At 36.0% G+C, this 12,569-nt stretch overlaps 1 protein-coding gene across 9 annotated transcripts in view; it reads right to left on the bottom strand.

Moving 5' to 3' along the window:
• Positions 1 to 12,569, bottom strand: part of INPP4B (inositol polyphosphate-4-phosphatase type II B) — a 342,885-nt gene that overhangs the window by 33,311 nt on the left and 297,005 nt on the right. For all 9 annotated transcript variants that reach the window (XM_052816168.1, XM_052816159.1, XM_052816131.1 and 6 more), the window contains 2 exons: positions 8,464 to 8,576; positions 3,730 to 3,884 (listed from right to left, as the gene is read on the bottom strand). In XM_052816168.1, coding sequence (XP_052672128.1) covers positions 3,730 to 3,884; positions 8,464 to 8,576 — 268 coding nt within the window. The remainder of the gene's footprint in view (positions 1 to 3,729; positions 3,885 to 8,463; positions 8,577 to 12,569) is intronic.

Consider the following 12,569-nt stretch of genomic DNA (forward strand, 5'->3'; position numbering starts at 1 on the left):
GCATGTCACTAAAATCAATGGAAGTCACATACATATACCAAGGAAACTATAATATGTAGAATTATTTATGGAATAGCCACTTCACATACACATCAATTGCAGCATCATAATGGCTGAAGTTACACCCAGAAGACAAAACCATATATTACACATTGTAGGTGATAAAGCTTGAATTCCTATCATTGCTTCACCACATTTTTCATAAGCTGAAGGGACAACTAATGGAAAGATTTTTGTACAGCTTTTCCTTTTTTTAGGACGGGATAAACATCATATAGTTTGTCACTACAAGACACTGATTCCACTTACGAACTAAGTCATCAAATAACAGCTACTGGCAGTATTTTCCAAAACAGCATTGTGCAATGTACATCGAAGCAAACACACTGAAACATCTGAAATTGCCTCTGGTTTGCTCAAAATTCTAGGCGCATCAGAGAAGCTGAAAAGCAGCAGCGCACAGAAGTCCAGCATCTCCAAAATTCTGGTGGCAAGAAAGCACAAACCCATAAGCACACGCTTCCCTTTTACAACAGCCAGCAAAGCTGTGTCAGCACTGGCAGGAAAAGAAAAAGCTTTGCAGCTACACAGGCACCTTTATAATTTTCATATCTCAAAATTATGGCATTTCCAATAAAGGCTGCTTTTGAATCACCATTTACTTTTACAACTCACTTTGTTTCACAGTACTCTATCTCCTACTGTTAACTCTTGAAAGAGGCCTTTCAAAGATCAATCCAGTCTGTTAGGATTCTGGATGTTAAAATTGAATTTTTCCTGTCTACTTGTTCTTTTGAAAGGTTTAAATGTGATTTGTGGCAATCAGCATAAAGGGATTTGATTGACAGAGTTTAACTAAGTGATCTAGAGAAGATTCATCAGGGGAAAATTGCTGAAATCATAAATTAAACTGCAAACAGAGTTTTTCTCTGCCTGCTCTTAAAACAAAATAGATTCTTTTAGATGTGAAAATCATTCTAAAAGCTTCTACAAGTAGTCAATGAAAAGCTTAGAAATGCACAGCGTAATCTTTCAAATAACACTCTGCAGTAGTAATCAAATAAAAAGAAAGGATAAAAGGGCAAGCAACACAATGACTACCAAACAAGTCTGTTGACCTCATTCACACAAACCTCAAAAAAGTAGCTGCCAAACTTCCCTCAAGTAAAATACAGGAGATTTAGTTGAAACGCCATTGTAGCTCTTCCTGTGGAAATTATGACTTTTCTTCCCCCCTCTTTTTCGCCTGGCTGTTCTTTCCTTCCCAGCTTGCTCTCTCAAATTGCCTTTCTCTGCAATTTACCTTTCTCCATCTGCCTACAAGAAGAGAGCCCCGCTGGAGGCTCCTTGCCACAGGACCTCGTCAGTGGTGGAGAGGGGGGAAAGCCTGCGTCACCTCCAGCACTGCTCCATCAGCACCTCCAGCAAGACGGGCGGTGGGGAGGGAGACACAGTCCCTGCTGAATGTCTGTAGCACCAAAGATAACAAAAAAAGCACCCAAAGACAGCTCTTAAAACTGTCTGACCACCTCTCAAGGAGAGTACCACAGAGTTAAGTATTACGTGTCCCCATTTGACATTTTTATTCTTCTGTTCTGAATTTTGGGGCTTTCAGTCACCAGCTCATAAGGAAAAAAAAAAAAAAGAAGTTTCTTGCTCTTTTTTTTTTTTTTTTAACCTCCAGTGTGAACAGCATTATACAGACAGAAACTAGCACAGGTAAAAGATCTATTTATTTATTATCCTGGTGGTGCAGGTTATTTTGTATGCTACTGCCACTTCTTGCTAGGCCCTTGCTTTAAGTCCCAGATAATCCTACCACCCAAGTCAAAATTATTACCTTCCATCCCACATAGCATCTACTTCAGTTCAAGGCTGTTTCAAATTAATTTACAGGATATTAGCAGGATAAAGCTTTTCTCTGTTTAAAACTACAGCAAAAACAGAGAATTAACATGTTTGTGATGGTGCTTCAACCTCACATACCCATCTGTTCATTTATTTTTTAAGTTTTCTCCAGATTTTCTGGGCTTTTCACCATTCTTTTGTGACTCCAATTTACTGTTATCTGCAAATATAACTAACATGTTAATATTCTCACCTTTCAAATCAGTTATGAGACATAAAAGCACTCAAAGTCGCTTGCATTTTAGTCTACAAAAACCTACTACACTTTTGTACTAACAAGTTAGTTTGTATAAATATCAGGGCTTTTTTTTTTTTTTTTAAATCAGCTTTATATCTGTGAAACTTTTCCAATCTTCTACTCAATGCTATTCTATCATAATAATGATTTTATATAATTAGTTTGCCTGTATCTGGTAACTTACTGCAGCTTACACACTTTTGTATTTATTGGAGACATAAAAGAAAAAAACATATTTGAAATGCCAACACAAATGAAATTTAACACAGAGAACTCAGAAATTTTTCATTAATGGTAAAACATGTAGTTATGAAAGACTGCACACAGGTCATTCATTCACTGAAATACTGCAGAGACTAAGGGATTTATGCAAGCTAATGGTACATACAAAACAATACACCTCAGCTTAATACATCAAACTACACTAGCACCTTGCAAACCAACTCTACATCTAAGCCATCTCAGTCCTCTGCTCAATTACTCTTTGTAAACATTACCTTTTTTCTTTAGAATATCTCTTTGCCAAAAGACAAAAGGACCCTACATGTTTAAACCTACAGTATTAATCTAGACATTAAGCACTTAATCTAACAATACTAAACATTAAGGTCAAGAAGTATCAATTACAGACTTTAAACATGGTTGTTTACTTAGTATGATCTTTGCAAATCCAACATACAAACAATTTGTGTTTCACATAAGTGCAAGATATGATTCAGTTACTTCTTTGCAGGCTGACGAGAATATTTTCGATTAGTTTTGCAGTAACCTTTGTTATATATTATTTGAATGTTGTGGATACATTTTTTAAACTCTTATAGAAAATACAATGCAATACTCATTAAAGCCAATAATGAAACATTTTTTAGAGAATATAACATCTGGATTCATTTTATGATCAAAACTTGTTTGCTTTTGCTCAATGTTTTTTTTTTATTCATCAAAGATTGAGATAATGGGAAATCTTTACATCTTTTAATTACACATTCCTGATAACATCAGCCTCAATTTCTGCATAGTTGTAATTTAGAATAAAACATTTTTTAATTTATTTTTTTTTAAACACAGTAAAGATTTTGTCAGATATTAGTGGCAACCACCATTAGTCCAGACCTGCTTGGGTGTTTCTTTTATTTTTAATAACATGAGCTAATAAGAATTGCCATCTGTAACAAATGATTATTCTGCTTTCACACTATTTGTCTAAATTTCATACAAATAATTTAAAGAGTGTGTAAACAGTTAAAAAAATATTCTTAGAACAGATAATAACTTTTTTTTTTATACAGTCATAGAATGTTGTTAAAATAACTGCTATTTACCTCGGTCAAATTCTACGGTCAGTGAAGTGGCACTTACAAGGTTTCACATATCTATCTCAGAGACTGTTAATTAGCGATAAAGCACGCTGTTGCAAAGACCTTGCATGCAAAAGTGACTTACCAGCTGGCATGCTGCTGGTCAGTTCTCTGCTAAACCAGGACTGGGGCCTACCGCGCATTTGCAACTGGCTTTAGACCGTTCTGTACCAGAGTTCCTGGCGTAGCTCAAAATGCAAGGGACATGCAAAAACCTCCACATACCTTCTCATACAATCCAGCGCCCGAATAAAGAAGTCTTTGTGAAGCTGATGCTCGTCCCTCAGGATGGAGCACTGCTCCAGCGTCACTGACATGGATGTCCGGTCTTTGGCACTTTTGCAACAGGTGAAACGGACTCCATTCAGCTTACGGCAAATCTGAAACACAGGCAGACGTCAAAGGATTGCCCTTTTCACACCTTGTGTTCTCGACACACTAGGCAGACTGTGAAACTCCCACAATTTTGCAGTCACAGACAATGAATACAGAGAACTACAGCATTTCTCAAGAAGAAAATAGCTACTAAAAGGTAGTAACTCCAACCTGAATCATACGGCTGCTCATGCGTGTGTCTCCAGTTAAATCAGTTATTGGCGCTGCCTTGAGGATTTTCGTATTCTAAGGATTATGCCCATGCTGGCCTGACACAGTGCCACAAAAGGTGAAAATGTTGTGCTGAAAAGAACTGCAAATTTATCTTTTGTGTATAAATTTGCAGCATTAACACACTACAAAAATAGCACCAAAAGATTATAGCTACTGATCTATAGCCCATTTCCAATTTGTCCAAATGACACATTTTAAAAGCAGATCTTGAGGGCTTTCATTAGCACTACAAGCCTACAAATAACCTGCCCACTGTAGAAAAAGGAGCCCTTACTGAATTTAAGAGAGCTGCACACAATCTTGTACTGCAGTTGCAATCAAGTCTCCCTCCTGCCCACCCTAACATGCCCCCACCACAAGGGAGGCAAGAAACCGATGGTGGACCCAACAAAAGAAAATAATCTACTGTTCTTAGTCCTAAGCATTTTAAGCAAGCCACTGAAATGTCTACACGTACTACAGCTTACCAAACCATCCAATTTCCTGAACTTGAAATCAAAAGTATTTGTGTTAGCCTAGACTATAAAAGGAAAAGTTGCTTCATTTATTCCTCACTGTGACAACCGCCCTATTCAATTAAAGCTTAATTGTCTGAACACCTAGTGAATGTTGAAAAAATGAAGAAAAACTTTGACGAGTCTTAACTCAGACTCATGAATGTAGAGGACTAACTTCTCATGAGGGTATGGATTCAGACACATCTGAATTTAAATGTAGTCCTCGTTTTCAACAGGCAAACTGTTCAATGCGTGACCCAGAACAATTAAATCTTAACACAAATGACTGCCATGGATTAACTACTTTCACTGTACATTATGACAAAATTATAAGGGATAAGGGAAACATGACATATTTTTAAGGATAATTTCTCACCTTAAGAATCAATCTGTGGTTGTAGCAGCGCATTAAGTTTATACTTTGGGTTCAAACAATATTTTACTAGAAAAACTTGAAGGAGAGCTGGTGTGCCCAAGAGTGGATCTAGACTTCCCCTGATATAATTTGTCCTAAGAAAAGGTAATACTTGACTTTGCTTGCTGCTATCCCTGGACAGTCATAGCTATAACAGTATCAGAAAAGGAAATAGTTATGAGAATAGGGCAAGGCAATAAATTACAGCAGTTCGGCTTCATCGTAAGGAACTTCCCAGCTTGGCTATCAAGTGTTTACTTGGGATCTTGCAGGATGAAACTGGAATATGATCTTCATAATCTCACTTCGGCAAATAAGCATATTTTTATCTGTTAATTGCATTCTCAGAAACTCTGTTGAAATCAATGGCCCAGAAAATACTTGCATTCTTTAAGGTCGTTGCTATATCATGGTGAGGGCAATCTCAAAAGTTAATTGAAACTAACTTTGAACCCAAAGGCTAGTAAAGGAGAACCTGCGAGTGTTTCTTCCCTCCTATAATTCAAAATTTTAAAACTTATATCTGTTTAAAAATTTGGAAAGTTACATTGGGTTTTAAATAAAGTACTAGAAGATAAGTTTTTTGAATAACGCTGTAAAAGAAGTTAACTGCTTAATTGAAGAGATTAATTCTCTTTGCACTAGTCTCTTTTGAAGTCCATGAGTCATTGTGACTTTGAAGTGAATGAGTCATAAGAAAAAACACCCAGGTAATTATTCTGGATGAGTGATGGCCTCTGATGCAGGGAAGGGAGATTAAATCTCAAATCTGGGTTGACAGCATACATATAAAGTGCTGGTTAGTGAGAGTCAATTTTGAACTGAGAAGCATTCTAGGCACAACAAGCAAATGACCATAACCACAAGTTTATTTTCATTGAAGTTCAGTACAAATGTCTCAATCATTCTAAAGTGGATTAAATAGAAAACAATTTGTTAATTTAAATAAACAAATTAAAAGCTCCTTAGAGTCTGATTTAAGGAGAAATGTACGTTAACCTGATAGGCTGGCCCAGATAAATCCTCAGAATGACTCAGTTCACTAAGCAGCAGCAGTTAAACAAAGTAAATAATTAACATGGGCAAACACAATGATCTGATGCTCTAGAAATCTAATAAGGGACAATACCAAATATATAGTAATATCATTATATCAGAACACACAGCTTATGATTAGTGCCAGCCTGAATTTTATCCTCAATTTTGCACACTTCTTCCCCAAATATATTGAAGATATAGGAGGAGGAAAAATAGACTTAACATTTATTAGAACTTTAGAGAGTCTCCCTTAAACACAGATTTAAATGATTAGGATTGTGATTAAGTTTAAAGAGCAAATGATAAAAGCATATAAAACCATGAAGATTAAAACAAGGATAAATCAATACTCTGATTATTTCTCCTGATAGAAGACAGAAGATGAAGGGTGCAGCTTAAGAAATAAAAATGTGTAACATTTAAAACTCTGTCCCATTATATTTAGAATAAGAAATGTTTGTGATACCAATTTGCAAAAGCTGACTTTTAAAATGCAGATGTGTTCTCACAGTCCCCTTACAACAGGCATTGCATGCAGGTGCAGATACATATGCATATCTGTGTAGAATCTCATACATCTACTGAATAACAAAGTGATATCCTTACATCCTTTTCAATAAATAAATGTAACATACTATAACAGTGTGTAGATCAATGGGTCCAGAAATACTCATTTCAGAAGGTTGCAGTAAGGTAACGTGAAGAGAAATAGAATACAATGAAGGAAAAATCTGAAACAGTTTGTATGTCCAAAGACTGCTTTTTACCCATGAAATTATTTTCGGGGAGTCCTCAATAGATGGTAGAAGACAACTTTCTATATCCAAAGATTAAGTAAATTCTGTCATGTTCTTTGTAGCTCATTTTACACTATCCTGTACTGATTTATCTTTTACTTCTTTAGAAAGCAATGTTTCATAGTAATTGCAGAACTGGTACTGCAAGAAAAGCTTATATTTTACCTCAGAACAGATTTATACTGCAATAGCATGTGATAATATTTATTAATGACAAGACAAATCATTATTAGCAATATAAAAAATCACAGCAGTGTTATTAATAGAAAGACATAGTTAATATTGTCTTGTTCTTGGTGTTAATGAAAAGTCGTGGAAAATTTTATTAATATTTTGTATCAAATACTTATTTGCCTTGAAGGGTATAGGTATTTGAAAGTTCCCCAAAACACAAGGCCTTGCCTTCAATTTCAGTAGATACCAAAGACTCAAGTCTCTGCTCGTATAAATGGGCAAAGACACCAAGGGTACTTTTCTGAATCTAAGACAATTACCTGGTTGAATTTCACATTCCTGAAAAGCTTGATCTCTTTATAAACATCTAAGGATTGTTTTGTTGTTTTTTGGGTTTTTTTTAACATGTACATGCAAAAACCATAGAACTGGGAAACAAAAAGGAATTATGTGAATAAAGCAAAGCAAGTATTATTCATTGTTTGATAAACATTTTTCTTTGTGTTCTCCCTGTGTCTGAACATCTGCCCTTTGCATATCTAGCTTATTTTGTGTTGCTAGTAGTGGCTGTCATGGTGACACTGGCTAAAAAACCCATAAAATGTGATTGACTAAAAGTTATACTGATAAACACTTATTTATAAAACATAAGTACCTTAATTACAGAAAATCAAAAGTTGACTGCAGCAATATTAAACAAAAACCAGAGTAATCATGTCCTGCATCATACCTCAAGGCTTATGGACACTAAACAATAAAAGCAAGATATTTTGAACACCCAAATTTTATGTTATCAAACAACTGATATGATTTTAAACAACAACAAAAAAAGGTAGATACTGTAGCTGAATACTGTATTGTCACTCTCGTATGAGGTGATATATTTACAGCTATGCATGGTCATTCAAGGAATTAATTCTGCCCATACTGGGGATGAAGGGATTCCTCTGCCTAAAACCAGGCTCAGTTAGTTAAAGAAAAAACAAGCCCCAAACAAAAAGCAAACCTCTTTACCCTGTTAGAGAACTCACTGAGATAAATGAAAAATCCTGCATCCGGGACAAAAGAACCCCAAGCACAGGCCACGGACTGCCTGGTTAGGAGAAGCTCTGCAGAAAAGGGCCTGGAGGAGGTAGGGGACAACAAAGTGTCCAAGACCATCTCTCGCTTTGAATTCTAGCCAGTTCTTCCAGTAAAGAAAATGAGAAAAAGAAAATATCTGTAATTTAAGTGTAGGAAGAAGAGATATATTCATAAGTCGGATGAGAGACCATCAGAATGGAAATGTTAGAGAGCCATTTCAGCATATCTATCTACTTTAATCACTGAGTTTTCCAATCATATCCTTAAAATCCATTGCACTTACAATATCAGCAGGCATGTAAAAAGTAGTTCATCATGTGAACATACATGAAAAAAGAAAGCTTACCGTTGCAGCCAGCCACATGATTTCTACATTCTTTCTCTTTTTGGCCTGGATATTTTGATGGAGATTTTCTAGCAATCCCTTTAAATCATTTTGTTCTTGAAAATGTGGTAGACCTGGAAAAAAAGGATGATAAGGTTGCTCATTTTGATAAGGTTGATGATATCGTTGTGGTCACTAAAGAATGCCCATAGTAAAGAACAGGTCTATTATTAACAGCCTTATTTGGGAACACAGGATGGAAAGTACCAGCTAAATATTTAGGGAATAAGCAAACCTTATTTCTTTCAAAGTATTGGGTTGTCCTCCCTAAGATCTTCACCATGGAAAATTAAAGTATCTTCAACTTTTATCTTATAAATGGGTGGTGAAAACATTCAAATCTCTGCTGTAGTTCTGTTCATCCACTATTATAGATATTCAATGGAAATAAGTAGAGAAATAACTGCGTGTATTAAAACCCGCTTTGATGGGATGATTCTTTTATTTTTTAAGTCAAAATATTTTGCTTTTGTTTTAAAAATGGAACATTTCATTTTTCTTTTAAAATGATACTTTAGCTCCTAATATAACATGACAGGAGTGTTAAATAGCACTAAATACATCCGTGCCCCCCCCCCCAAATTCTAACAAAGGATATTTCTCAGTCTGAAATTAAATGGGACTTTAATTTTGAAATACCAAGTAATTTCAGGTTTACTCAAAGTCTGAAATTTTACCTACTTGCCCTGGCTATGGCAGCTGAGCTGAAGTTTTATTAATCATAGATGTCTAGTGGGAATTCAAGAGTAGGCAACTTAATTTGCTCTTCTGTTTTGTGTGTATATACAGGAGGGTTTTGTTCTAATGTTACCTTTATCTTCATTAATTTTGAAAACCAGTAGAAACACCAAAATTTGTTTTTTGAAATTATTTCTTCTTATGGTAATGAAGTAAAAAAAAATTTAATAGTATTTATCACCAAAGAAAGGCTCAGAACCAGTTGAAACAAAATTAAACCAAATTGATAAATAGATACATTTTTTCAACAAGAAAAAGTAGGACGTGCCATCCAGAGGGAAAAAAAACCCCAACAACCCAAACCAAACCCCTGAGACTTATATTAAATTCAAAGAGTAAAAATGAGGCAACTACTAATGCAGGTCAAAATCCATTCTCCTAACCTGATCACAGCTGGAATGATCCCTCTTATCAACAGGCTTTTACCTTTTCTCGCTAATGAATTCTGTAGTTCCCCTTATCCATGATTCATAGTAAGAAGTAATTTAAATATACTCAAAAAGAACTATTCTAAAAATGTCTAAGTTGCCTTACCTCATACTGTGCTGCCAAAAAGAAAAAAAAAATGCAGAAAAAGTACATTCAATCTAGTTTTGTAAGAGTCTTAATGAGGACTGTTTTATCTGTGTATTACAATTCCTGATCATACAATTAGATAATGCAGAGCATATAAAAATACATCACAACCTGCTAGACTATTATACTCATCCTACATCTGTTTCTTTAAAATACATAGCATACAATGAGTACTCTAAAAAGATGCTTCCAGATTATGAGAATGTATCACTAGGTAAACATTTTATTGCTCCAAAGCAGTTTTCCTTTGGTTCACAGCAGAAAATGCATCATCTCAGAGATGACTTCACCATAGGTAAAGCAAGATTCTCCTAATTTATAGTATTGCCAAATGAGCTGCATCTTGACTGGATGTGATCGACTGCCTAAATTCCTTGTGTCACAAAGCAGTACTAAGCCATCAAATAATTCTCATGCATTATAAGGGGGAGAAGCCCGGAAGTACAAAACAGACTCCTAGACTTTATGTTGAAAATGCATGTACTGCTACATGCATTATGATGCTATGGAAGACAAATCTTTATTTGCTTGCAGGATTTCTAAACCTTGCATGCATCCCTCTTCTCACGTGGGACAATACTGATGTTGCTGTGGCTGTTAGGTATCAAACCAGCAACACCGAATATCACTCGCGACATAGGTTTCTCTGATTTTATGCTTTCAGCTGTTTAAATTGAGTTCTAAGCCATTCTTTTCAATTAATTATGTACTACTAAACAAGAATCATACATTTTTGTACCCTTACCATCATTAACTATTCTATAAAAGCAGTACTATTTTGGTGCATAAACCAGAACTACATTTGGTTGGCTTTTTTCGTAGGAATCTTTTTGGGAGCACATTGTTGTTTGTTGTTTTCAGAGTTTCCAGTTAGACAATTAAAGAGACTAAGAAACAGGTGAGTGACAGAGTGCATATTCATCTAAAAGAAGATAGTAAGTCAGTGTTTGGCATATGCAGTTACATGCAGCTGAAGACTTTTAATAATAGGGAAGAGAGAGAAAGCTAGAATATTATTGGCAACGGGAATTCTAGAGATGAGAGAAAAACTAATAGCAAAGGTGGCAATACATTTATGGGAGTGGAAAATTGAATTCTTTGAAATGGAATATACGAATGAAGCAGCAGGCAGGTGAGGCTGCCTAAGGATAGTGGATGCAACAGCCCGGCCAACAGGGCTGTGAGTCCTCAAATTCTGTCTGGCTTTATGAGCACTATTTGTAAAACTAACAGCTTTGTGAACAGAGTCCTGCATTTATTTTGTAGCACAGATTTGGCACTACAGGAAACTATCTGGAAAGGTGTGACAAAACCATCAAGGAGCCATCAGTACTGAACGGCTCTCACTTGGCTACAACGCCAGGGATGCTGTCAGCTTGGATGGAGATTTATCTTCCTGAGAACTTGAGCACAGAGCTGGGGGAACAGGAGAGGAACTGAAGTCCTCCCCCAGCTGAACAACTTGGAGAGCTTAACTTTTTTTTCCAGGGAGCTGGTTTAAAAAGCACATTCCTCCAAGCCAAAAGAGTGATTCCGTGTAATGGCAGGGAGCGACTGGGAAGGGCAATGGAACCAGAAGGTGTTTTGTGCTCTGTAAAAATTTGGACAAAGAACAGACTCATATCTTAGAGGTAGAGAAAAAGCAAGAAGGTAATAATAACCAGAAAAGACATGATGAATTAGACAAGCGTAGTTCTCAAAAGCCTGCACAGTCTGGAAGAAGTCCAGGAAGACTGTGCGGCTCACTAATAATCCTTCTGCAGGAAGACAGTACAAGGTTAGTTTCTGTTAATGAAAAGCAGCCAATATGATCTGCATGCAAATTTTTGCTTTTACATAATCAGATCCATTTATGAGGTAGCAGATCTACGCTAGACCTAACCCCAGATGAGGTTAGTTTTTCAGGATGCTTTCTTGGCAGGATCCCCCTAAAGTAATTACTAACTTTTTGTATGAGTTTCTCGGTAGAAATCCTAGAGATGTGAGTGGATGGATGGGCATACTGCCCACCGTTTAGGAACAGAGCTTTCACTTCTGTCAAAATTATCAACAAATGAAAATCATCCCAATATAAAAAGATAAACATGTACACATATACAGTGACACTTTAGGCATAACTACAAGTACATACATGTAATGGATAATTTGCGAAAGTAATCAATACATGGTGTTCTGTAAGAGAACAGAAGCTTTGCACGAGATTTAAACCAGCAGTATTCACCATGAGGAGTCACACGTGTCCTCAAGGGTGACAGATCTTTAGATTCAAAAGATTCACACACACACACACCCTTACCCAAGGGGAAGGAGCAGAGACCTAAATCCAAGCTATTGAAAATCAGTCTGTAAAACCTGCAACATTTGGGAATACAGTTTAGGCCTTAAGACTACTTTAACAGGATTAGATTGATACAAATGGTCTCTTCAGTGTTTGCTTTCAACAGAGTAACGGAACAGTAATGTTTATGATACCAAATTTCTATAAAATTGGAATATAGGGCTATTCTAATGGAACCATGTTATTCATATCAGTGACATTAGGATGTGGCTCGTGGCATGTATTTGCACTGCAGATTTCTCAGTGGTTTGCCATACCTTAATACATTTTCAAAATAAGAATGGAGGGAATGGCTGTAACTGATGAAAATTCCAAGTATTTCTGCACAAATGTAGTAGGTACAGATTGTACTCTACTTAAAATATTAAAAAGCATATTATACTAATAATTTAAGAGCTGTTCAGTTCTTCAGTAC

This window comes from Harpia harpyja, chromosome 2, assembly GCF_026419915.1.
Source record: "Harpia harpyja isolate bHarHar1 chromosome 2, bHarHar1 primary haplotype, whole genome shotgun sequence".
Taxonomy (NCBI): domain Eukaryota; kingdom Metazoa; phylum Chordata; class Aves; order Accipitriformes; family Accipitridae; genus Harpia; species Harpia harpyja.